At 48.9% G+C, this 26,113-nt stretch overlaps 2 protein-coding genes across 3 annotated transcripts; one reads left to right on the top strand and one right to left on the bottom strand.

The window, feature by feature from the left end:
• The first annotated feature begins 714 nt into the window (after nt 1-714).
• Dnajb13 (DnaJ heat shock protein family (Hsp40) member B13) lies at nt 715-14,517 on the top strand. 2 transcript variants are annotated; one of them, XM_087901567.1, is made up of 8 exons: nt 794-929; nt 5,879-5,982; nt 6,859-7,020; nt 10,070-10,227; nt 11,242-11,355; nt 12,890-13,003; nt 13,607-13,683; nt 14,217-14,517. In XM_087901567.1, the coding sequence occupies exons 1-8, from the start codon at nt 862-864 to the stop codon at nt 14,368-14,370; spliced, it is 951 nt and encodes a 316-aa protein (XP_087757693.1). In that variant the 5' UTR covers nt 794-861; the 3' UTR covers nt 14,371-14,517. The 2 variants fall into 2 exon arrangements, with proteins under 2 accessions (XP_087757692.1, XP_087757693.1); XM_087901566.1 differs by lacking the exon at nt 5,879-5,982 and having other exon boundaries at nt 715-929.
• A 3,711-nt stretch (nt 14,518-18,228) lies between these two features.
• On the bottom strand, nt 18,229-24,473 carry Ucp2 (uncoupling protein 2). Its single transcript, XM_048435028.3, has 8 exons — nt 24,315-24,473; nt 23,416-23,577; nt 20,981-21,202; nt 20,624-20,834; nt 19,681-19,875; nt 19,497-19,598; nt 19,031-19,211; nt 18,229-18,652 (listed from the first exon to the last, which is right to left on the bottom strand). Exons 3-8 carry the CDS (start codon nt 21,104-21,106, stop codon nt 18,538-18,540), a joined length of 930 nt encoding a protein of 309 aa, XP_048290985.1. The 5' UTR covers nt 21,107-21,202; nt 23,416-23,577; nt 24,315-24,473; the 3' UTR covers nt 18,229-18,537.
• Nucleotides 24,474-26,113: the final 1,640 nt, after the last annotated feature.

The following is a 26,113-nucleotide window of genomic DNA, read 5'->3' on the forward strand; positions in this document are numbered from 1 at the left end:
CCTCAGTGCTCCCTACAAGATAACAGGTCACAGGATTCAACAAGTTAGCTGTTAAGTTCTGCTTTTGTTATGAAACACTTGGGGGCTGAGGCACCTGCCAGACATCTGTTACAAAATCAAGGGGTGGGGGATGATGCACACTTTTAACCCTTTGGGAGGCAGAGGCAGCCAGAACTCTAAGAGTTTAAGACCAGCCTGGTCTACAGAGTGAGTTCTAAGATAGTCAAGGCTTCACAGAGAAACAGTGTCTCAAAAAGAAGAAGAAAAAAAAACCCACAAAAACAAACCACAATCAAGACTTGCCTGTACCCAGACAGGATCTGAGTTAATATGGCTCCCCAAAATTATAACTGTGGGTTTTGCTTTATAATCTTTTGGCTAACAATGGCCAGTGCCTTACTTAGAAAACTCTCTGGTTTGGTTCTGGCCAGTCTCTTTTTAATAAAAAACCTCTAATTTACTAAAACTGAAACTTGAGTCAGACTGGTATATCTCTGAAGGACTTTAGACTCACAAGGAATCAACTGTGTAGATCAGGCTACCCTACAGCCCACAGAGACCCAACTGCCTCTGCTGGGTGTTGGAATTAAAGGTGTTGCACAACTACACCCGGCTTTGTTCTGAAATTTTAAAAATTCATGGTAGCAGCTGTACTAAAAAATAAACAAAGAAGTGCTCAGGGACTCTAGTTTCTGATCTGTGTGACCTTTATCGGTTCACAGAACCAGCTATGAGCACCCTAGGGCCATTTGTTCAAAACGGAAAGACTACAATTCCCAGAGTGCCCTTCGTGGTTGCCAGGAGCAACCACAGAACGCAGAGGTTGGAGTCTGAGGAAAAACTGATCCACTGCTGTCAGCCATGGGGCTGGATTACTATGCTGTGCTCCAGATCAATCGCAACTCAGAGGATGCCCAGATCAAGAAGGCGTAAGTGGACGGAATCGGAGCCTGGCTCCTGCTGAGGCAGCCCCACCCTGATGCCAGCCAAATCGCTTCCCTTTGAAGCTTAGGGCAGGAAAGGGGCACCTCTTTCCTCTTGCATACCATATCCTGGTTTTGGGCTGGTCAGGACACAGACTGTAAATTCAGACACACCTGTAGGGCACCAGTGGGCTCCCCATGCCCAATCTCCCCCCGTCCTATTGGGTCATGTTCAAATTCCTAGTTATGAAATGAGGACAGCGGATAATTTGGACCTTATCCTGAGTCTCATAGAGATCACAGGACCGTGAACCAGAAATTAATTGGACAAGAGGATGTTACAGTTTCCATTCTGGCCATTATATGGGTTTTTGTCTCTGATTGATACTCATCTCTGAATACCTCTGTCAAGTCTCAGGGACTTTGTGAAAGTCTAGATATGGGTGTGATGGTCCCTGCCTGTAATCCCCAAATAGTTGGTACACAGCCAGGGCTGCATAGGCTGCACAGCAAGGCTCTGCTCAAAAAAGAAAAGGGGTGAGTAAGTGTGTTTAGCGGGGCATCTAGGACAGAAGTCAGCTGTATTGTTGAAATTTTTTGATCTTTTAAATTTTTTTCTTTGAAAAAAAGTTTTGGTCAAGAATTTATTGAGCACTAATTTCAGGTTGTGCACAGTGCAGGCCATTGTCATGGAGTATGTATTGTTATAAAAGAAGTACCCGGTGCTGTCTTGAGAGGTGAGCGGCTTCTTGGGAAGCTGTCCTGATAATTAAGCCAAAAGACAAGGCTTAAAGGAGGGTTAAGGCTCTGTCGAGGGCTGGAGAGGAAGAGGAGAAACTGAAGTTGACAATTGATTGTGCTATCAAAGGTATGATGGAAAAGGAAGCATCAAGGCAACTCGAGGTTTGGGGATATGCTAGCTGCTTGTATTGGACGCGGAGAAGCTGTTCTGAGAGCTTTCTATCATTGTTTTACTTAATCCTCAAGTGACCCTGAGAAGTAAATGCCATTGTCATCCAAGGAGCTTGTATGTGACAAATGGAATCAGAAATCAGACACCATCCCTACCTCCCTAGGTCAGGTTCCTGTGTGGATTGAAGGGAGTGTCCAGTGGGGATAGAGAATGATGATAAACTCATTTAAAATTTGAGAACAATTTGGTACAGTGGAAGATGTCACCCACTGCTCAGGGTTTTCACTGGCCAGTGAAAGGTTCCACCATCAAGTGGAAGGTTTCCATGATAGAAAGCAGGTGGCCAGTGGGACTCATCAAACGAACAGTTACCGTGGCAAACAGACAAGCACAGCTTAGTTACTGAAAGACCAACTGCACTGGCTAGTTTCATGTCAACCTAACACAAGCTAGTGTCATTTGGGAAGAGGGACTCTCAATTAAGAAAATGTCCCCACCATATTGGCTGGTGGGCAAGATGAATTTTCTTAATTAGTGATCGATATGGGCCCAGCTCATGATGGGCAGTGTCACTCCTGGCTGGTGGCCCTGGATGCTATAAGAAAGCAGGCTGAGCAAGCCACGAAGAGCAAGACAGCAGGAAGCACCCTCCATGGTCTTTGCATCAGCTCATGCTTCCGGGTCCCCTCCTTGAGTTTCTGCTCTGACCTTCTTTGCTGATGGAAGATTTGATTTGATTGTAAAAGTATTAAGATACAGTAAACCCTTTCCTTCCCAAGCTGTTTTTGGTAATGGTGTTTCAGCACAGTGATAGAAACCCTGAGACACCAAGTATGACACACTCAGGCAAGTCAACCTTTCTGAACCTCAGTTTCTATCTCTAAGAGAAGCAAAAGTGTGGAGGAGGAGACAGACCAAGGAGAAAAGGATATGGCCCAGTTGATTAAACGTTTGCTGTATAAGCTGGAGGACCTGAGCTGGATCCCTAGAATCCACATTAAAAAAAAAAGTTGTGTTTTGCTTGTAAGCCTGGCTCTAGGGAAGAGGGGAAGGTGATGAATTCCTGCGGCTGCCTAGACAATCAGCCTAGCTACTTGGAAAATCCCAGGTCAGTGAGAGACTGTGTTAATAACTGAGGTGGACAGAGAAACAACAGGAGACCTCCACATGTATGTGCCCACATTTGTACCTGCACAGACACACACATATGCAAAACACACACTTCTTAAAGAGCAGGAGTTGTGGTATTAAAATAGGATCAGATGAGATAATGTGTATGAAAATGCCCAGATTATCTGGCATACGGACTCATGGTGATAAGAGCGATAAAAAGAATTGTATGTTCCCAATGATAGCCCAAAACTCTTCTACTGTAACTACTTTTAAAGTCTGAGCCTTGTGCATGCTACACTCTCATGGGGGTGTCTTGAGACAGGCAGATCCTTGGCACTTGAGAACCAGCAGCTGTAGTAGAATTTATGAGACAGTGAGAGATTATCTCCAAAAAAAAAGTAGGAAACTAAAGACCTCTGGCCTCCACATACATATGTATGTATACACACACTCACAAAATACTGAGCCTGTATAATAAAGAAAATCTCCATGCTCATTACTGATCATTGAGTTAGCAACTTCTTCAGTATCACGCATTCAGTCTTTTATTAGCATATATCCATTCTATTGAATACCGTGTTTCATTATGACATTTGCATATACTGGGATCAAACACACACACACACACACACCATTTGTTTGTTTGAGACAAGGTCTGTGTAGCCCTAGCTGGCCTGGAGCTGGCTATGAAATCAGACTGGCCTCAAACTCACAGAGGTCTACCTGCCTCTGCTCCCAGGTGTATCTCACCATCCCTGGCTTCATGACTCACATTTTGAACCATGACTTCATCCTTTCTCTTCCATTCAAGACAGCTGGATTAAAGAGGTGTAATTGTATAAAGAAAGTAGGGGAGTGAATCTTAGCTTGAGGTGTCTCTGGATTGTCTGCTGAAGGCAGCAGGGAAATGAGTGAAGAGATTCAGTAGGAGAGTGACGTCGGAGTATTTTAGAAGAAAGAAAAGGGGGAGAGGAGAAAGAAAGGAGGGAAGAAGAGAAGGAAGGAAGGAGAGAGCAGAGAAAGAGATATAGGGAAAAACCATTCGCAGCATGCAATAAGAAGTGGAGAGGGCTCTTGTGGTTACAAGGGAAACACAGCTCTGACACAGTTGCAGGAAGGAGCGGCAGGATGACAAGAGTGTTTAAGAAGAAAATCTGAGGAGATTTGGTGACAAGTGGGACAGGAGTCAAAGATTATGCTTAGATTTCCAACTGTGGCGCCTGGGGAGAAATGAGGGTCCTGTTTGGGCTGTGGATCTGGCATGCTTGCAAGATCTGGGAGAAGATGGGGAACTGCAATGGCAGGGCACAAATGTCTGCAGCTCAAGGAAGGAGGCTGGTAGGAGATGGGCATCAGCTGTGTGAGAGATGAGCTCAGCCTGCAGTCTGTGAAAGGAGAGGAGACACTGCTGAACTCCAGATGGCTGTGTGGGAGGGCGGGGCAGGCACAGGAGCCCTGATCAGACCCAGCAGGGACTATGTGGGGTCAAACTGGGACTGAGTGACTTGGGCTTCTGGGCTCAAGGTGGTCTTTTTGCCCTCCCTGCCATGCCCTGTAGCAGTAGACTTCCTTGCCCACACACCTCCCCTGCACCTCCTTTAAAGGGGAGTGAAACAAGAGGAGAGAAATTTCAGTCCTTACATCACAGCTCCATTCCTGTGGGCATTCTCCATGCTACTCAAATCTCTTAACTGATGGTCTCAGCTCCTGCCAGGCCATGTCCACAACCTTCAGGTTTCAGTCCAGTTCCCTGCTGTCACTCCTAGAGGTCTGGATGCTCAGCATGCCCCAGCAGGTCTAGCTCAGATGCTGCACTATCTTTGTGATGATCTCCTTCAGGCATCTTGCGAATAATCCCTTACTAAACTCTCTCTTGAGACTGCATATCCTCAGATACTGCAGGCATCCCGGGACTGAGGGGTGGATGGCAGATAGTAATTGGGACAAGAACGAGCACAGAGGTGGAAGAGTGCCAGGGCCTGATGGGACCTGAGGGCTCATCATACACCTGAGGAGCAGACACCAAGATAGAATTAGATGTAAATAGTGTATGGCAGGAACCTATTCTGGGAGTAAGCAAAGGGACCCTGCAGATTTCAGCAAAGGTCCAAGACCTGTGAAAAGGAAGGGATGGTGGTTTTTAGGTAGAGAGAGATAAGTGTGGCTTGCAGGGGAATTGTCAAGCCAAGTTGATAGAGGATGTTGTGTCGAACATGGAGAGTCTACCAATTTAAAGGCTCATATGTTAAAGACTTGGCTCCTAGCTGGTTGTGCTACTGGGAAACAACTAGCTCATGAGGGTATAAACTTCATCATTAATTAATTGATGGGTTAATTTATTCATATTGGAATAGGCTATCACAAGGCAGGGCGTATTAGAAGCAGCACGTCTCTGGAGGCTGGCCTTTGACCCTCCCTCACCCCTTTTCTTTCCGGCTGTTTTCCTGGCTGTCTTCCTGGCTGTCATTCAGGTAATCATCTTTGCCCTCGTATGATGCTCAGCCTGAAAGCAGCAGTGCTAGCCAACCATGGATGAAAACTATTCACCAAAATAAATTCTTCCTCTTTTTAGGTAGTTATTCTCAGTTACGTTGTCACAGTGACAAAAAGTTGGCATTGGGGGTGTCCCGTGTCTCACAGGTGGACCATCACTAAATCTTTGCTACATTAGGTCCCGGCTGTGGGAGCTAAGGGAACAAGCAGACTTTGACAGTCGTCTAGGTGGCAGCTGTCAGGACTGCTGGCCAGTTGTGCTCTCTACTCCAAGGTCTCTTCCAATAGATCCAAGCAGCACACCCCACAGCCACTGATATCTGTACCACTCTCCATGGTTCGTACCAAAGATAGACAGCAAAAGTCAGCCCTGAGCTGTGCTCCAGTCCTCAGAAGCAGGTCAGAGGCAAGGGCTTGCATTTTCTCCATCATCTAGGTACCGGAAACTTGCCCTGAAGAACCACCCACTGAAGTCAAATGAGCCATCTGCACCAGAGACATTCAGGCAAATAGCAGAAGCCTATGATGTGCTGAGCGACCGTGAGTGATGGTGGGGCTGTCACTCGCCGCTCCATTAGGATCATTCCTCGAGTGTCTAGGCTGTCAGGTTTTCTACAGAGAACAGTAAAGAGTAAGCAATCATCCTCCCTGCCCAGTATCTAGACAAACTGAGAGCAAACCAGGCCATCAGGTGGGTGGGCTTATTGCTCGCCCCACTGAGGCAGTTCAGAAGTGGGACATGTTCCTTTGCCTCCAGCAAGGCAGAGAGCAGCCTCCCTGAGGTTCAGAGGAGAATGCTAGCTTCTGGGGCAGAGGGCTGAGGAGGAGCAGGCACTCATTTATCCTTCCCAGACTGCTTCCAGGGACAGAAGGAGCAGAGAGTCACAGAGAGCCTTAGAGCCATAGGAAATCAATTGTGCAGGGTGAGGGTGACTCACGACCCAGCAAAGAACAGCAGCCCAGCAGGCCTCCTTAGGGCTGCTTTGGGGACTGTGATTGTGGCTATTGTTCATGAGAACAACTAAACTATGACTCCCAACCGTGACTTTTCAGAACTCTAAAATTTGCAAGTTCAGAATTTTAGATTCTAAAATTTTAAATCTAGTCTCCCTTCCAAAAATGAACCAGGCAAAACCAGGTACATACCTGACCTTCCAGTTCCAAACCAGGCAAATTTTTCTCATTGCTTTTCTGGGCTATCTGGCCATACTATAGACTCTACAGGATAGACAAATGACTTGGAAACTCACACAATGATAGTGATACTGAAGCTGTAACTTCTAGACAGTTCCAGGCAGCAGGATGCAGGAGATAAGGCTGCCCTGGCTCATCACCTTCCCCAGCTCTCTCACTAGCTCCCAGCCTCTCCAGCCTCGCAAGCCCCAGGTCCCTCCTCAAAGTCACATGTATCCACAGCCGTGAAGAGAGGCATCTATGACAAGTTTGGTGAGGAAGGCCTGAAGGGTGGGATTCCACTGGAGTTTGGATCCCAGACTCCATGGACAACGGGCTACGTCTTCCATGGCAACCCTGAAAAGGTGTTTCACGAGTTTTTTGGAGGAGACAACCCCTTCAGTGGTAAGAATCCCACCCTACCCCTTGCCTCACTGGGAAAGACCACAGCTGTAGAAAATACCTTTCTTGGTGGTTATGTTTGGTTACTTTTTATTTATTTTGTATTTATTATTATTATTATTACTATTATTATTATTATTGAAACATGTATCCCACACCAGCATTGGACTTGCTGTTTAACCATGGATGACCTTAAACTCCTAAATCCTTGCCGGGCAGTGGTGGTGCATGCCTTTAATCTCAGCACTCAGAAGACAGAGGCAGGTGAATCTCTGTGAGTTCAGGGCCAGCCTAGCTACAAGAGCATGTTCCAGGACAGACTTTCCTTGAAAAACAAAGAAACCCTGTCTTGAAAAAATAAAAAATAAAGGGGGAGGAGTGGAGAGATGGCTCAGTGGTTAAGAGCACTGACTGCTTTTCCAGAGGACCTGGGTTCAATTCCTAGTACCCACATAGCAGCTCACACCTGTTCATACTTCCTGTTCCAGGAAATCTGATAGTCTCACACAGATGTACATGCAGGCAAAACACCAGTTTAAATAAAATACAATTAAATAAATTATTTAAAAACAAAACAAAACAAAAAACTCCTGGTCCTCCTGCCTCCCAAATGCTGGGTTTATAGGCATATGCCACCACACCTAGTTTTCTTTCTTTTTTATTTTTAAAATTTTTATATTTGTTATTTTATGTGTGTGACAGTTTTTCATGTAGGTATGTGCACATGTGTGTGCTTGGTGCCCAAAGAGGTCAGAATAAAGTATCAGATCCCTGGAACTGGAATTAGGGATGGCTGTAAGTTGCCATGTGGGTACTGGGGACTGAATTTGGGTTCTCTGCAAGAGCAACAAGTGCTCTTTTTGTTTTTGTTTTTTTAAAAAAGTTTTTTGAGACAGAGTTTCTCTGTGTAGCCTTAGCTGTCCTGGAACCAGCTCTGTAGACCAGGTTGGCCTCAAACTCACAGAGATCTGCCCGCCTCTGCCTCCCGAGTGTTGGGATTAAAGGCACGTGCCACAACCGCCTAGCACCAGAAGTGCTCTTAACCACTGAGCCATCTCTGCAGACTCCTAGGCCTGGTCTCTATGGTGCATGTAGTCCAAATTCATTTTGTAGTCTAGCTGGCTCTGTATTCATGGTGATCCTGGATTAGCCACCCAAGTGCTAGGATTACAGGTGTGAGTCACCACATTCAACCTGGTTTTGTCTCTTTGAGAAATAAACACAGTACATGGAGGGGAAAAGGATTTCTTACTTATCTGAGTCAGGATCACTCTCTGTAGCCCAGGCTGGCCTCAAATTCTTCAGCCTCCCAAGTCTTGGATCACACATGTAAACCACCACACCAAAATCAGAATGAAACTTACTGAAAAAATATTCTAACCCTCCATTTCCTTTCCTCTCCTAAATGCAGATACTTATCATTAACATCTCCCATGTCCTTCCAGAAATCTTCTGTCTTTAAAAATAGTCTGTGATGCTGAGAATTGAAATTGGGGCCTTGTATAGTCAGAGCAGTGGTTCTCAACCAATGAGTCACAGCCTTTCAACAAGCCTCTAGCTCCAAAACTATTTACATTACAATTCATAACAGTAGCAAAATTACAAAGTAGCAACAAAAATAACTTTATGATTGGGGGTCACCACAACATGAGGAACTGTATTAAAGGAAATATCGCAGCATTAGGAAGGTTGAGAACCACTGTTCTAGGCAAAGACTTTATCATGGAACTATGTTCTTGGTCATTTTTTAAAAAGAACTTTTTTTACATTTATTTAGAGTGTAAATCAAAGGACCACCCTCAGGAGTCAGTTGTCTGCTTCCACCTCAGGCACTGGTCACAGTGTCCTTATTTGCTGAGCCGTGACGCAGGCCCCCGGCCATCACATCTTCAGCCACTGCGCATTCCCTACTGTTGAACATTCATCATCTAACTTGGCACATTCATCCCAAGACATTAGTCATGAGAAACTGGGTACATAACAGCCACCTCTGTAGAATACTAAGGGCCCTCTCACTCCCCTTTACAAAGGGCCCTACATCTAGCAATATATCATAGTGACCAAGGCTACAGTTTCTGTAGTCAAGTGGTCCTGTGGTAGAGGTCCTAACATCATTACTCACTAGCTGTGGAGATGTGAGCATTTTGTTGACCTCTCTGGGCCAATAAGTAAAGAAAGTCACTGGGTACAGAGCCTGATTCACAACAGGCTCACCCAAGGTTAGCTGTTTCTCATCTTAATGGTATAGATAGGGCAAGCATTACCCCATACCACAGACTAAAGAACTGAGATCCAAAGAATTACAATACTCTACACAGATCAGGAAGGGTATCTCTCTTTTGCTGCATCAGGCTAAAGGCAAGGGCATCAGGCAGGCAGGGGTAGATGAGACTGACAGAAGGTGCTTGAGGCATGCTGGCGATCACTCACAGTTCCCAGGGACCACCAAGTCCTTCTTCATATAAACTAGTAACCCTAGAGTGCTTGACCCTGGCTTGTCTAGAATATTCTTGAGAGAGACAGAGAAGGGCCAGTGGGGTCTGAGGGTAGAGTAGATGGGCGGTTTGAACTTACTCCACCTGAATGGAGTCTTCTCTGCTCTACCAGGATCTCCCCCTTAGAACGATGTCTCCGTGTGTTCACGCAGCAGGAGCTGGCAGCACCTCACTCCGTGGGAGTCCCAGAAAGCACTGGGGCCTGTCAAGCCTAATGCTCACTGGTTTGAAGCTAAGGGTAGCTTCTTGCAGCCAATGTGGTGGCTCATACTTGTCATTCCAGCATTCAGGAGACTGGAACAGGAGGATTGCTTTGAGTTCAAGGCTAAAACCAAAATGAATTGAAATGAATAGCCCCTTGGTTTGTAGCTCTGAGTAGTGGAAATGTTACACTGAAACTTAGCCCTGGGTCACTGAAGAGGTTGAAGGGAATACATGGGTGTGTGTGTGTGTGTGTGTGTGTGTGTGTGTGTGTGTGCCTGTCTGTGTGTCTGTCATCTGTCTGATTTGTGTCTTCAGACATTATTTCTGTTACTCATCTTCACATCTCCTTTTAGAATTTTTTGATGCAGAAGGAAGTGATATAGATTTGAATTTTGGGGGGCTTCGTGGCCGAGGAGTACAGAAACAAGACCCTCCAATCGAACGAGACCTCTATTTGTCCCTTGAGGACTTATTCTTTGGCTGCACCAAAAAGATTAAGATCTCCCGAAGGGTGCGTATCAACTTGCTCCTCTTAGCAGGTGCCTTCTAACCCTACAAACCTCCCTGTCACCTCCCCTTCCCCTAACTGTTGGGAAACTCGGTGATCCTTTCTGATGGAACCATTGGATCTTAGACCAAGAGACTCAGCAATTTTAGATTTTAGATTCCAGAATCTGACATTTGAAATGAATAGCAGAGAGGATTCACCCTTCCTTCTGGTGCAGAAATCACTTCTGCAGCCTCCTCATGGGGACAGGTTCCTTCCCTTTTCAGTCCACCATTTTGGAAAGTGGAGGAGCAGAAGCAGGAGGAATCTCCTACGAGTTCCATTCCAGGGCATTTCCAGACCACATTCCCAGGAGTATGTGCTTGGCCACAGGGTGGACACGGAGGTGGGCTGGTACAGTCTCTAAGGTGACAGCTTAGGGAAGACCCTTGTGAATATCTGTTGCAGTATTCATTCAGTCCTTGGCCTGACCGTGGTCTGTGGTCCAGCCCTCTTACTCCCTTTGCTTAGGGGAGATGGCCACTTTGGCCATGCCTTCAGTACTCTGTGCTCATTGGATTGGGAACAGGATAGTGGGATGCTTTGTATGAGGTTCAATAGCTTACCTTCAGAAAGTCTGCTGCAGTCTTGTGACCAGATTCTATTTTCTTCATATAAACCAATAATTTAAACTATAAACTAAAGTCTGGGGTCTCTAGTGGGCTTGTCCTAGACAGTAAGATGCCGTGGAGCCTGGAGAAGGGTTGGGAGGACTTTGGGATAAGGTCAGACTTCTGGGATTTGGAGAAAGGAACTTTTCACTGTGTTCCTGTTGGTGACTGTTGTCTCAGGCCACAGCTTCATCAGTCTGAGGACACACCTTGCCTTGGAGAGTCACAAGCTCTTAGATCCAGTGGCAGTGGGATGGGAGTGGGAATGCCTTTGGCAGTTCACCCGCATTGCTATGGGTACTGTCTGAGCACGAACTCCACAGAGACACCCCGAATTGACTCCTCACTCCCACCTCTATTGCTGCAGGTGCTAAATGAAGATAAATATTCCTCCACCATAAAGGACAAGATCCTGACAATCGATGTGAGGCCTGGGTGGAGGCAGGGCACACGCATCACATTTGAGAAGGAAGGGGACCAGGTGAGAGGGTGAGAAGCTGGCTGGGGTGAGTCTCCAGGCTCACGTGGTGGGAGAACTGAGAGGGTAGGAGACCATGGTGTGTTTGTTTTGTTTTGTTTTGTTTTTCCTGTCCCTACAAGTTCTGGTCTAGTAGAATGAGGTGGTCTCTAGAGTTCCTTCCCAAGGACAGAGCCTCAAAATGCTTCTGTGGATGCAGTTTGTGGTTATTATCATTTTACACAGTGGGAAAACTAGGGCTCCACATGGAAGGAACTTGCTCAAGATAAGAACACAAAAAACACCAGATAGTGGTGGTACACACTGTTAATTCCAGCATTCAGGAGGCAGAGGCAGGTGGATCTCTTTGAGTTCGAGGCCAGCTTAGTCTACTAAGTAAGTTCCAGGCAGCCAGAGCTGCACAGAGAAACCCTGACTCAAAAAACCAAAACCAAAAAGAAAAGAACACAAAAGCTAAAAGAAAGGTTTGGGGAGGAGGTTCAATACCACCCAAGGATGGAGACCTGGACTTGATTCTCAGCACCAACAGTAGAGCCAGGCATTACTCCTTGAACCCCAGTGCTGGCAAGGCAGAGAGACAGAAGGGCTCTCAGCCTCCCCTCCAGTGTTCTTGGCTAGGAATCCCTAAGAAAGTCCAAGGAGAGAGGCTGCTCAGAAGCATTCCATTAATAATGATTTGAAATTAAAATATGTATCTGTGGTAAAACATGGAATTACTGTGCTAAGGATGCTGAGTCCTGATGTGCTGAGATGAACTGAAATAATGGAGGGCTCAGAGCTGAAAGAGATTAATTTCCTTGCCAATACCCATTCTCTTTCTCACCTGTAGAATACCTACTTCCAATAATCACCCTTCATCATGGTTCACTGGGAGTCAAAGCTACTCAGGAGGCTGAGGCAGGGGGATCATTTGAGCCTAGGAGTTCAAGTTCAGTCTTGACTTGGTGACTGTGTCAACTTGGGCTACAGAGTAAGACCCTGTCATAAGAAAGCACGCAAACAACAGATACCCAGAGCCAACATCCCCCCGCTCTGAGCAGCATTTCCCAATCTCCCCCATATGGCCCTAGAGTCTCCTCAGAGCCCAGCTTTTGGGCCTCCCTTTATCCTGGTCTTGAGCTTGCTGAGGAATAACTGTCGGGTTATTTCTCACACTGGGAGCTGCAGAAATAGCTTTCTTTCTGTCTGCAGAGGCCAAAAGAGAGGTTTGAGTTCAGGGTGTCTCGCTGAAGCAGAGAAATAATTTCTGAGTTACTAACCTGCAGAGAAGTTATCTGGGCCAGCTCAGTGTCCAGTTGTCACACAAGGAAGTCCCTGCCCCATACTAAGTAGGTTTATATGGGCATGCTCAGTAGAGAAGTACTTTGGGAATGGGGAGTGAAACAGGGTAGGCTTCTCTAGGAAGTGACCTAGGCCACCATGAAAATTGGGCATAATTCTCCATTGCACAGGAGAAGACACGGAGGCAAGCAGAGGTTGAAACTTGGCAAAATCATGCAAGCAATAAACCTGTTACCCCTTGGCTTTTTCTGCCCAGGGCCCCAACATTATCCCAGCTGACATTATCTTCATCGTAAAGGAGAAACTGCATCCTCGCTTCCGCAGGGAGCTTGACAACCTCTTCTTTGTGTACCCCATTCCTTTGGGCAAGGTGAGTGGGTACAGTGCAGAAGAAGAGCATGGAGACCCAGACTGAACCCCACTTGTAGCAGCTTAGCCTTCATCTCCACCAACGAACTTCTAGAAATCACAGAGTCTTGTGAGCCCCACCACATGTCTCTCTCCTTGGCACTGGGTAGATCTGTGGAATAGCTCCTCCTTGCCCCTTCCTCATTTTTCTACACACTGTCCTGACCCTGCCGCTGCCCTCACTGTCTCTTCAAGGTGCCCCTGTTGACTCGTTCTTTGTGCTTCAGACTTCAGGGTGAGCACACCTGCCTGGTTGAGGCACTTTCATACCTGTCCACCTCACCCTGGAGGCTCTTCAGTTGCTGTTACTGCTGTGTGACCCTCCTCCCACAGAACCTGCCATTACTGCTTAGCAAACCCCTTACACTCTGTTATCACCAACCCGATCTACCACACTTCAAACTAGAAGGCAGGTCATGACTCATTCACAAATAGTTCCTGAACAGCCTTTTGCCTCCCTGGTGTCCAGCTCAGGGATGGAACCCAAGTAGGCTCCTGAATGCCTTTAAACTAGAATGGCTGTGGTGACATTCTGCATACCCACCTCTCATTCAAACCTCTCCAGGCTCTCACCTGCTGCACCGTGGAGGTGAAGACCCTAGATGACCGTCTGCTCAACATCCCCATCAATGACATCGTCCAGTGAGTATATCCACCTGGTAGCGAGAAAAGATGGACTGAGACTTGGAGGGTGGAACTTTGCAGGCTGCAGCCACAGGAGGGCTCCCTCAGGCTGAAACCCAAATCCACCTTCCTCTCTGAGCTGTGGGGCTGTGTTCACCCTAAAGAAGGAATGCTTTTCTCTAATATATATGAAGCCCCCGTAGAGGCCCGAGAACCCCAGTATCAGTCACTCTCTTGCCTCCATTTCCCAAACTTCTCATCAGAATATGCAGGAGTGGCCCCCAAGTGTTTTTCCAAGAAAGGTCCCTGACAGGAAAGGTTTGATTCTGCCCCCCCCCGCCCCAGAGTCTGTCTGCTCTGCTCCTTAGGGAGTGTCACACAGTTCCTGGAACAAGCCAGTCTCTACTCCCACCCATTCGGGCATGTAAGAGCTGTCCATCTACTAGGAAATTGTAACAACAGCCTATTCCTGTGGTCCTGTGAGTTAGGGCGGTGTAGACCCGCTGGACACTTTCTCTCTCTGAGACTTCTTCGCTTCTTTCTTCTCTCAGTCCTAAGTACTTCAAGATGGTGCCAGGTGAGGGTATGCCACTGCCTGAGGACCCTACCAAGAAGGGGGACCTCTACATTTTCTTTGACATCCAATTCCCCACCCGCCTCACACCTCAGAAGAAGCAGATGCTGCGCCAGGCATTGCTGACCTAATTCTGGGGCACCTGGATAGGATCAGGGATGGAGAAGGCTAGCTGGGTCTTACCAACTCCTACCCACTCCACCCCCACAGCTTGTGAAGATGGGGAAGTGTGAGACCTTAGGCCAATATAATAAAGATTCCTTTCCTATCTTCTACGACCTGAAGTGTGCTGGAGAGAAACTTCCTGCTTTGCCTTCCTTTAGACCCCGAAAAGCTTGGCACCTGGGGCCCCATTTGGCTTCCTAGGCATGGACTGTTCCCTGAGGGTTTAGAGCCTCTTGCTTTTGTCTTGGTACATGGGGCAGGGCTCTTGCCATTTCACAACATATATGTGCAAAAGGAATCTTCTAGGGACTGTGCTGCTTCGGGAAATAGACAGGAAACAGGAAGCTTAGAAATACAGCACTTGTACCTGCACTCTGGTGTCTATGGCTGAGCTGCCACCAGAACCTTAGGCCAATCTGTATAGACTCACAAGCTTCAGTTAAAGTCACACCCAGAACACAATGCCAGAAGAGCTCTGTCTGCCTCTGGCTTTGGTTCCGTGTCTATGAGATAGGCCTCAGGCTGCCTCTGGGCCAGTGTTCTGGGAGGCATGGCACTTGGGCTTTGTCCAGGTCTGTCCCTGACTCTTTCATTGGTTACTAACTTGCTTCGTAGAGTTTACACCCTTCCTACAGGTGTCAGAACTGGGTCTTTGGTGTGAAAACTCTTGGCAGACTCATGGTTAGATTATAGAGAGGGTCACTCCAGGTGGCCTGAAGAAGATCGGCTTCCGGGTACAGCCAGGGCTGTGTGGCCCACACCGGTGTTTCTTTTCCATGCTGGTATTTGAGTTTAGGCTGTGATGAGGTCTAGGCAACAAGCACACTCAATGGCTTTTGAAATGTGAGAAAAAAAAAAAGATTATCCACATTGCTTAGAACCCTGCCATTCAAAGTGCCATATTAGCTTAAGGATTTGTTCTTTTGACTTTTCAAAAAAATTTCTTTGTTTTTCGAGATACGGTTTCTCTGTGTAGCCCTGGCTGTCCTGGAACTCTGTAGACCTGCCTCAACCTCCTGAGGATTGAGATTAAAAGCATAAACTACCACACCCAGTTTTTGTCCTTTTAAATTTTGAGGCAGGGTTTTCAGGTGGCTGAGGCTGGCCTTCAATCCTCCTGCCTTAGCATTCCACACACTGGATTATAGGCTTGTGCCACCATGACCAACTGAAAGATTCTTTTGTTGTTGTTCATTTTTAAAAGTGGGTATTCAGCTCTTGGCAAGCATTTTGTTTTTGAATATGTTCAGTCTTGTCCCTGCTGGCCCCAAACCCCTGAGCTTAAGTAATCCTACTGACTGCAGCCATCAATGATTCTTTTGTTTTTCAAGACAGGGTTTCTCTGTGTATCTTTGGGGCCTATCCTGGAACTCACTCTGTAGACCAGGCTGGCCTCGAACTCAAGAGATCCCCCTGCCTCTGCCTCCCGAGTGCTGGGATTATAGGTGTGCACCATCACCACCTGGCTGCAGCCATCTTTGAAACATCATGAAGGCAGCGGCAGTTAAATCTTGAAATAGGGGGTCAAGGGTGGTGGCACATGCCTTTAATCCCAGAATTTAAGAGGCTGAGGCAAGTGGATCTCTAAGTTTAAGGCTAGCATGGTCTACAGAGCGAGTTCCAGGACAGCCAGGATTTATACAGAGAAACCTATCTCAAAAAACAAGCAACAGCAAAAATGAGACCTCGAGACAAAGACTCTGGGACTAGGGCTCCAGGAAGCATCTCAGTACAGCAGTCAAATGTGGACCTTAGGTCAGATACCAGGGCAGGGCAGGTCACTTTACTTCTCTGGGTCCTTTTTGTTGTTGCTTTGTTTTTTGAGATAGGGCTTCATAGTGTAACCCTGGCCGTCCTGGAACTCATTCTGTAGGCCAGTCCGGCCACGAACTCATAGAGATCCTGCCTCTGCCTCCCAAGTGCTGGGATTAAAGGCATGTGCTACAACCAGATGGTCCTTTTTTAAAAAATAAAGTCTTGTTGTTGTTTGTCTTGAAGTGTTTTGCCTACACTTGTTAATGCATCATATGCATGCACTACTCTCAGAGGCCAGAAGGGGGCGTCATATCTCCCTGGAACTGGAGTTACAGATATGGGTACTGGATCTGCAAGAGTAGCTAGTGTTCTTGACTGCTGAGACATTCCTTTAGTCCTCTGAACCCTTTTACAGTAAATATCTCAACCTCTTCATAATGACCTGTGGAAAGCAGATGGCAAGTGAATCACTGTGCTCTGTGGACCGGACAAATGATTGTGACTGCCTGCTGTGAGGGCAAGCCTCCAGCTATTGGGAGGTTGTGGAAGTAGGACTTCTGGCTACTTTATGAGATTCCTGTCACCTCAATAACTGGGCTATCTAGGGGGCAAAACAGGGTTTATCATCCACCCACTCATATTACTGAGGCTTCTGCTACATTTTTAAATAATTGCCTCCCCTTTCTCAGATCATCTAATAGCATTCTTCATCATAAATCCAGTGGTCCCACATCTATACCACATGTCAGAACACAAGGCTGGCATATTGTGTGCCCTCACATGACCTGTTTGTTAGCTGTTGGTAGACATGCCTAGGGTAGTGACTGTTCCCCGAAGGACTTAACACAGAGGCCAGACCTCCATTTGTTGTGTCCTTGTGTGGTGAAACCAAGAGTCCAGGTTGCACTGCTGACCCAGCCTCACTGTGGCTTGTTAGCAGGGCTGAGACTGTGGCTGGCGTTATCAGAAACCGAGGACTGAGCACACTGTTCTCTGGGAGTCAGTCTGGCCTCTAGCTCTGACCCACATCCTGTTAAGGAGTGGAGGGCCAGAAGGCGTAGCAGCTTTAGGTTGGGAGGACAGCCTGTTGTCCAGGCCTGGCTTCACAGTGGCCAGACTCAATTCCCCAAGGAGCCCCAGTACTGTACACCTTGTCTTGGCCCTCAGCCGAGACCTGTGTAAGATGGGCCTTGGAGACTGGACACAGTGCAGAACTGGGACCTCACAGTCCCTGCTCCTTGAAAAGAAGCAGCCCTGCCTCCCTCTCCTCCCTGAAGACAGCTGGAAAGAGGACGAACCGAACAACCTAAGCCTTGGCTGGTCGCCAATCTCGGAGAGGGTAAGACTTCCAAGAGAGGGTCCTTAGAAGTCAGGTGTGATGCTAGAATCTCAGCACTTGGGAAGCTGAGGTAGAATCGTAATAAGTTTGAGGACAGCATGGACTACAAAGTGAGTTCCAGGCCAGCCTGGGCTACAGTGTGAAACCCTGTCTCAAACATCAAAACAAAATCCCTATAGGCTGAATGTTTGCCAGGGACCCAAGCCTAGTCCTTCAGTGGGTCAGGCCTGCCCTGTCCTCCTGGTTCAGGGTATGCCTAAGGGTGTGATTATAGTTAGGGAGAGCCTAACTTGCCCTCAGTCGTCTATGACTTGGGAGGTAGCTTATGTGTTTTAAAACAAGCCCCCCCCCCCCAAATGGAAGGCTCTGGAGTTTGTCTACATCTCTCAACAAGTTGATGTTCGGGGACAGGAGTTTTTTTACTGTTCAGATGGGCAGGCCTGGCCAGTGGGGTGGGGAGGGCAGCTGTAGAGTGCCAGGTGCTGAGTGGCCGCTTACAGAGAGCCCCAAGGGAAGGGCAGGTGGGCAAGGGTTCTGCTATTTCCCTGGGCTGTTCCGCTGTCCCCTCAATGTAGGCTGGGTCTGGAGGAATGGACTATGACCCCATGAACCCCTCCCCTGATGTCATCCCCTTTTAAAGTCACTGGCTTCCTCCCCTGCCTGCCAAGGTGCTGAAAAGGCCCATTGGCCCAAGACCTCTATACACAGTTTATGAGAGATAGAAGACACCAACGTTGAGCTTGCTTTATGGGCGGAGGAGGCTGGCTGAGTGGGGCTGGGAATGAAGACAAAGATTAGGGTTTAACTGTTAAAATGACTAAGGGCTCAGGGTCTTGACTGGTGCCAGGCCTTCTCACTGTGGGGCCATCGGCACTGGGGCAGGGAGATGAGGTGAGATGGGAGTAGGGGTGAGGGGAATGAGGTGAGATGGGAGTAGGGGTGAGGGAAGTGAGGGACTGGAAAGGTGTGGGGCTGGGCAGAGGATGGAGGAAAAGGCAGGGCAGAGAGGGAAGCAGGGTCCAGCATCAGTGGAAGATGCTCAAAAGGGTGCCTCTCGGGATCCGTAGGCCGTCATCAGGGCCCTTTTGAGCTGCTCATAAGTGACAAACATCACTACGTTCCAGGACCCCAAGCGGAGGAAGGAAGGCATGAACCTAGAAAGAGAAAACACAAGTCATGGAGGTACCTCCACCCTCTGCTTCTACCATGGGACCTAGCCATCCATCCAACCCATGACTCTGTCTCAAAGGAGGCTGAGGTGACCTGGAGAAGAGCCCCACAGCTCTGTGCTTAAGAATCCCCAGCAGCCAACTCACTAGTTTTCCTGTACTGGTGAGTAGAATCTTCGAGCATGCTAGGCAAGCACTCTACCACTGAGCCACTCCTCTCCCCCTAGCCCAAATTCCCATTTTAATCTCTAAAAAACAGAGATGACCACAACTCTGGGATATTTAGCAGTTGGCTGCATCTCACTTCCTGGTGGTTCCCTCCCTTCTGTGAGGCCTGGAGTTGGGTGGGGATCAGAGGCTCACCCCTTGTAGAAGGCTCGGGGTCCCTCCTTCCGGAGCATGGTAAGGGCACAGTGACCTGCGCTGCGGTACTGGCCCAAGGCAGAGTTCATATATCTCGTCTTGACCACATCGACGGGGGAGGCAATGACCGTGGTGCAGAAACCCGCCCCAAAGGCGGAAGTGAAGTGGCAAGGGAGGTCATCTGCCACAGAGCAGCAGGAAAGGCAGTCAGCTCTCCCCAGCCCACACTCACCCGTGATTGCAGCAGGAAAGAGTTGTAAGGAGAAGTTTAAAAGACACAGACTGCAGCTAAGATCCCTTAGAAGGATTTAAAAGATTCTTTTGGCCAATCTAGCCTGTTCTAATTTGTACAAAGTGAATTTGAATGATGAGAAATACAAACTATAAGCAAAAGGCAAACAAGATGAGAAGATGTGGTCTTTAGAGAATGATCCCCCCCCTCCAGCTCTTACCGACCCTAACATACCTGTCATTAGGTTGGCCTTCAGGAGCGTATCCTTGATGAGGTCATAGGTCACTAGCTCAGCACAGTTGACAATGGCATTACGGGCAACATTGGGAGAGGTCCCTGTAGAGGAAGGAGAGTTTGTATGAGCCCAGGGCGTGAGAGAGAGGAGAGGAGAATAGGAAAGCCAATACCTAGCACACACCTTTCCAGAGGCCCCGAATGCCCTCCTCTCGTGCAATGGTCTTATAGGCTTCAACGGTGCTCTGGTATCTCCGACCACTGCCAGCCCGGGCCTGAGCCTGGAAGCGGACCTTTACCACATCTGTAGGTTGGGCCACAGCGACAGCTAGGGCACCTGTGGTGCTACCTGCCAGGAGGCGGCTCCCAATGCCTGCATCTGTGGGCACACAAAGGGTCAGTGGTCAGTCAGGCTTGCACTCACGTACACCATACTCTTGCCAAACCACCATGCAATAGACCACTCTTGCTCTATATAGTCTTCACAGGGGTATAACAGGGGGCAACACACATGGAGACAGTACTTTCTCAAATGTGCTCATTTAAGTTACTTTGCAGCCTTGGGAAATCAGTTTCATTTACCAAACATGAAACCCAAGACCAAGAGAGGTGACTTCTAGCAGAACTGGACTTGAGAGACAGATTCTCGGTGGAACTCTACCTCTTCATACAGCGTTATCCTGGGAAAAGCATCCTTGCCTTAGGTGCTGTGGTGACACGTACTTAATGTCAGCACTTGGGAGGCTGAAGCAGGTAGAGATGGCCTGACTCCAGGGCTGTATAGTAAGAGCCTGTCTCAACCCCTACCCTCCAAGGAAGGCTTATTGAGGAGATAAAAAAAATGCAGGCTATCAGGGCAAAAGGGTGTGACTGCTGTCTCCCAGTGTGCTTTTGACCCAGTCCTTCCCCTATATCAAGCCTCAGGTGACCCAGGAGGCCACCTACTGCCATAGTGGTTGTGAAGACTATCATGGGCTCATACCCTGCTCATAGCCTAGACAGCCTTGGTGGGGTCCCTTCCACTTCTCCACTCCTCTGATCCTCCCAGGGGTCTTGGGAAGCCTAAAGGAGCCATTCAGCTAAGCGAACTAAGGTCATAATCGGCTGAGTCCTAGCTGCACACTCACGTTCTGAGCCCTTGGTGTAGAACTGCTTTACAGAGTCGTAGAGGCCAATGCGGACAGAAGCAAAGCTCATCTGGCGTTGCAGGCCGGCGACCAGCCCATTGTAGAGGCTGCGTGGACCCTCGGTGCGCACCATGGTTAGGATGGTGCCCAGCACACCACGGTACTGTGCGCTGGCTGCGGTGCGCACTAGCCCTTGATTTTCTCCTTGGATCTGAAAGGCCAAGATGGAGTAGCTATAAGCACTGGCAGATGGTTCTGCCGATCTCATGCCAGCTCTAGGATCCTCATCACCCCTGACGGGTCTGACCCAGGGAGGGAGCAGATGAGACAGCACCCAGAGCTTCATTTCATCCTCACCTGCAGCCGGACTTTGGCGGTGTCTAGAGGAAATGTGATGAGATCTGCAATGCAGGCAGCTGTCCCAGCTCCCAGGAACTTTACGGTGGCTGTCGGGGGCACGTCTGTGGCCTTAAAACCAACCATGATTCTGGTCTCCTTCTACCTCCCAGAAGATGGAGAAAAATCTGAGAATCGGGAGCCTTTGATCAGCAAGACGAGACAGAGGAACTCTGCCGGAATCTAAGCCAAAAGAAGAGAAGACCTTGGGTAACAGCGTCCCCCAGCCTCCCTCCCTCTCACTGCCTGCCTACCCCTGCCCACTTTCCCTATAGGTACCAAGGAGGTCTCAGGGGTTACAGGAGGGAAACCAGGGGAGAGATCCAAGAGTAGTCAGGCAGGGTCTGGGAAGCAATTCCTGCAAGGAGCTGAGATTCTGTGAAGGGTTCCCTCTTATTTAGTGTAGGGACAATGGCTTCCGGGTCATTCTGAGACTGCCTCACAGCCACCAACAGGCTCCTGACCTGCTGGCACAGACTGCAAAGAGGAGGGCCACATTCCTGTTCTATCCCAAGGACTACAGAAATAAGGGAAAGTTCTGCCAGAGCAGGACCTGGTGGGTCAAACCCTACAATTACTGAAAAGACATGTTAATGCCATCCTTGCTGGCCCCCACAGCTCAGGTCCTCTGCTTCCACGGGTGTAGGTTTACAGAGATTCACCATCCACCTCTCCAGGTTTACTGGCAGGCACAGGCAAAGGACGGGAGACCTGGTCAACCAGGAGGTCTGTTTGTTTTCCTCCAGTGGGGGGAACATTCTCAGTTCTTTGTGGTGGGATGGGAGGTGCAGGTCACAGCTATGCAGAGGAGATACAGGAAACCAAAAGACCCATTTTGTTCTTAGAGTTGGAACACCACCCTTCTCACTGCCCCAAGAGGAAGTGAGCCCAGCACCCAGTGGGGGAGGGTGACCTGCTTCTTCTTCCCTAATTTCACTTCTCTGATTTCATTGGTACAACTGTTCCGAGCTCAGCTTGATTGGCTGCCTGTGTTGCTAGGGCTCAGGAGGAAAGCCCTAGCTGGGGGTGGGAGGATGTGGTGGTAGTCACCTGTGAATGCAGACAACCATGGAAACAAAACAGCTGGGACAAACAGGGTCATCAGAGTAACTCACCATGACAACGACAAGGGTTCTCTTTGTCTCGGGCCCCTGGGGCTTAGTGAAACTAGGAATCAAATGGCAAACTGTAAGGGTGCAGGTGCTCCTAGACTCCAGCAGACACCTCCTTCTAGGTTGCGGTCCACACTACTGAGAGCAGTCCATGTGGCAGCTGCCCTCCCTAGCTCCCAGTTAGAGAAGAACTCAGAGCCATGTCCGCAGGCTCCATAGCAGCTCAGTTTGTTCTGTTCTACACTGTAATGCCTCAGTTTTCTCAGTCCCAGGCACTGAGAAGCCCCTTCACAACAGAAGCCCTTTCACGCCAATTCAACAGTTCTGAGATGCGTTGAGCACACCTCTTCTCCAGGTGTTAGTGGCATGATGCATGCATGAGTTCATGGCATGCATGTCTGCCTGATCTGGAGCTAAATGGTAGCATAGTGGGAAACTCAGAAAGACGAAGTCTTAGTTGCTGTCCAGACCAAAACCATGTGGCTCAGCTGCCATTATGAATGCTGTTTCGGGTTTTCCAAAGGTCAGGCCATTGAGGGTTGGGTATAGAGGCCAACATCACCTGTACTAAAGCTATTGCTACAACTAAAACCCAGGGGTAGAAAGTTAATCGTGCATTAATGGTGCATGCCATTAGCTCCTGGACTTGGGAGGCAGAGGCAGGCGGATCTCTGAGTTCAAGGCCAACCTGGCCTACATAGGTCAACCAAAGATGTGTGGTGAGACCCCGATGACCGCCCACAAACAAAACAAAACAAAAAACCATTTGATAGGACCAGACAAGTAAAACTGTAGGTAGTAAAAAGCTAATCTCATTCACAGGGATGGTCAAAGAAGGAAGATCAGATCAGTAAGATGGGTAAAGGTGCATGCCACTGAGTCTGAGGAACTAAAATTGATCCCTGAGGCCCATATGGTAGAAGTTGTCTTCTGACCTCCATCTACATGCCCTGGCACCCACACCCACATACCTTCACACACACACACACACACACACACACACACACACACACACACAACAAATACAAAACCAAACGCCCAATAAACTTCTGCCCCCTCTGCTGCTGACTGCCAAGTCTGGTCCCGCTTGGGTTAGGCTTTTCCTTTACACACCGCAGACCGCCATCTTTAAGGGCCAGAAGGCGAACAGGATGGCGAGAGTGCGTACTGAATGTAAAGAGTCACTTGCCAGGGTGGAGGAGGGTAGTTTTGATGACCTATTGACTGCAGTCCTGGACTACAGACCTAAGAGAGGACAGCAGGCTTCCTTAGCCTCGTTCTTACCTGGCACAGAGCTTTGAGGTCTCGCACTGAGGCCTCCAGGATCAAGCTTCTCTAAAGGTGTCCCTTTCTTCAAAACTGCCAGTGGCTATCATGGCCTGATCCCCTCGATTTTCCATAGAAAGTGGCTGGGAGACGAAACACTTAAAGATCATACTATGTGTCCTGTGGGTGAGAGGAAAGAAGCCAAGTTTAGAAAGGGTTGTTCTCTTTGCAGGAACACAGCCTACAAAGGTCCCCTGCCGCACAAGCCCTTTCAGACAGCCTGCTGGGAGGGACACAGGGCCTGTTTCACTCAGGGTAGCCTCGTCTCCCACACTTTGGCTGAGTTCCAAACTTCTTTCCCCCACAGTTGTGTAGATAGGCAGCCCGGTTGTGCTGGGATACAATCATCTGACTGTTGAGTGGAGCATTGTGTCTCTTTGTGTGCGACCATGATAAGCAAGCTCAGTCACTCTGTGTGTTCCTACTCCCACCTCTGGTCTCGGACAGATCTTGGACAGATCTCTCTTTGGTCTTGGAGAGTCTGACAGTGTCCAATTAATTTCGAGGCCTCCTCTAAGCACAAACAACCCAGAACAGGTTTGAGGGCACATGGCACAGAGCAGTCTGGTGACAGTCATTCTGGTCACCGCTGACGTGTAAGTCCCCATCCCCACCCCCACAAAGGCAGGCTGTATGCATCGTGGCCAACGGGAAGGAGTGGATGGATAAAGGCTAACTTACAACCAAATGGACGCCAGAGACACAGAACAAAGGGACTTAGTAAAAGAAAGAAACAGAAAGGAACAAGAGCGGGCAAACTAGGCCTCCAGGGAAGGGAAAAGAAAGAGCAAAGAAGAAAAGAGAGATGGAGTAGGAGGGATCTGGTGCGGCCGGCTCAGGGCTAGGGCCACGCTCACCGGACCGCAGGAGAACACCAAGTGAGGGCGGCGGTGTCCGACGACTGGCAAGTGTTGGCTGCCTAGGAAGCGCTTGATCCGAAGGCACTGCGGGCGGGACTGACAGTGGCTGCGAACCCGTGGCTGAGGAACTTAAGGCTCGCGGGCGTGGTCGGGGCGTGGTGTGGCCGGGGCGGAGCCAAGGCGGCCCACTCCCGCGGGTGAGAGGGCGTTTCCAGCTGTGGTCGTCTGGGCGGACAGTGTCGCCCTTGTTTCCGCGAGGGCAGATAAGCTCCCCAGAGGGTCCCGGCCTCTGGTCTCTGACTCTGTCCCACTGTGCAGACAGCCAGGCTGACTGGACCTGCTCTGGCTCGCGACCCCCACGCCCTGCAAGCCACCTGCTGACCGGGCGGGGCGCGGGCTCCAGGGACCGGAACCAACCCGGGCGCAGCGGTGGGGTGAGGCTGGCGTTCCCGCCTACTGCCGCTCCCTGGGGACCCGGGTGCCCAACGGCTAGGGTGGGGCGAGGTCACCCGGCCTCCCCCTCTCTGTGCAGTCCGCAGCCAGGCCGGCGCCCGGCAAGGGAGAAGGCAGGGCAGAGCCCAGCTTGCTGCAGTCCCAGCCCGGGAAAGACCCAGCAGGTGAACCGGACCTCAGCTAGATAATGTCCACGCAGGGGTGACAGACATAAAAATAATACTTGAGGCCTGTGTCCGGACTAACGGGCATTGTGGGAGGAAGCAGGTCTCAATTTATCTTTGGACTGTGTCCCTGCTTCGCTACGCGCCAGCGTTTCTTTTGTTTTCATTCGTGTCTGCCCCAAAGATTGCTTCAAAGAAGTTAGATCAGGGCGTGGAACTCTTTTTTTCTTGCCAAGGAGTTAGGCGCCCTAAGAGCAGGAAGCCAGAACTAAGGGTCTGAATATTCTGTAACAGAGGCTCAAGTAGGTTTGGTTTGCTATGGAAAGAACAGTGAGAGGAGAGGGTTAAGTGAACCTTCGTAAGCAATTGCTTACAGGTAGGCGTGGACACCTCATTTAACCCTTCCAGGTTGTTGCTAACCTTTATTTTCCAGAACAGGAAACTATAGCAGGCCTCCGACCTTTGTAAGCCCTCAGACCTTAGCACAACTGACTCCATGATGGAAGTACCATTCAGACTGTAAAACTGAACACATAGACAGCACCATCTGCCAAAATGAAAATAAAGGCCTAATCCATCAAAGTCCACAGTTCCTTAAAAAGGTCTCTAAATGCACTAGCCTTACCTTTTGGCTTCTGTCGTTCAGTTTCTAGCTAGTTTTGTAAACTGAAGTATACCAACTCCGAACCATTTTTGAGCTTAAAAGCTCACCCAGAGAACGGTTCTGTGCTGCACTGGCATAGCTACCCAGTGTAATAAAGCTGGGTAGTAATCAGTATGAACCATCTTCTCCAGTGGGTACTCCACAACAAATCCAAATCCAGAGAGATTAAATAGTTTTCATAGTGCCACACAGTGACGCACTCTGGCTTAAACTCTGGCCACTTGGGAACCAGATATATAATGTGCCGCTGCCCCAGCCCCCGTAAGTAGGAATTATTGTGGAGACGCTGAGCGGGCTTGAGCTGGGAGGGGCTGGATAACTATTACTGCAGGAAGTAGATGCCAGGGGATACGGCAGAAAATGGTTTCCATCACCACTGTGGCTGGAGTCACCTCTAGAGTCACCTGGCTGGAGACACCTGGTGTTCAGCTTTTGCCTTAGGTTCTGACTCCAGCTGTGATGAAGAGACCGCCAGGGTTCTTGGCAAATCTGTGGTGGAGAGAGAGAGAGATCCA

Source organism: Myodes glareolus, chromosome 24 (genome assembly GCF_982192425.1).
Source record: "Myodes glareolus chromosome 24, mMyoGla1.1, whole genome shotgun sequence".
NCBI lineage: Eukaryota > Metazoa > Chordata > Mammalia > Rodentia > Cricetidae > Myodes > Myodes glareolus.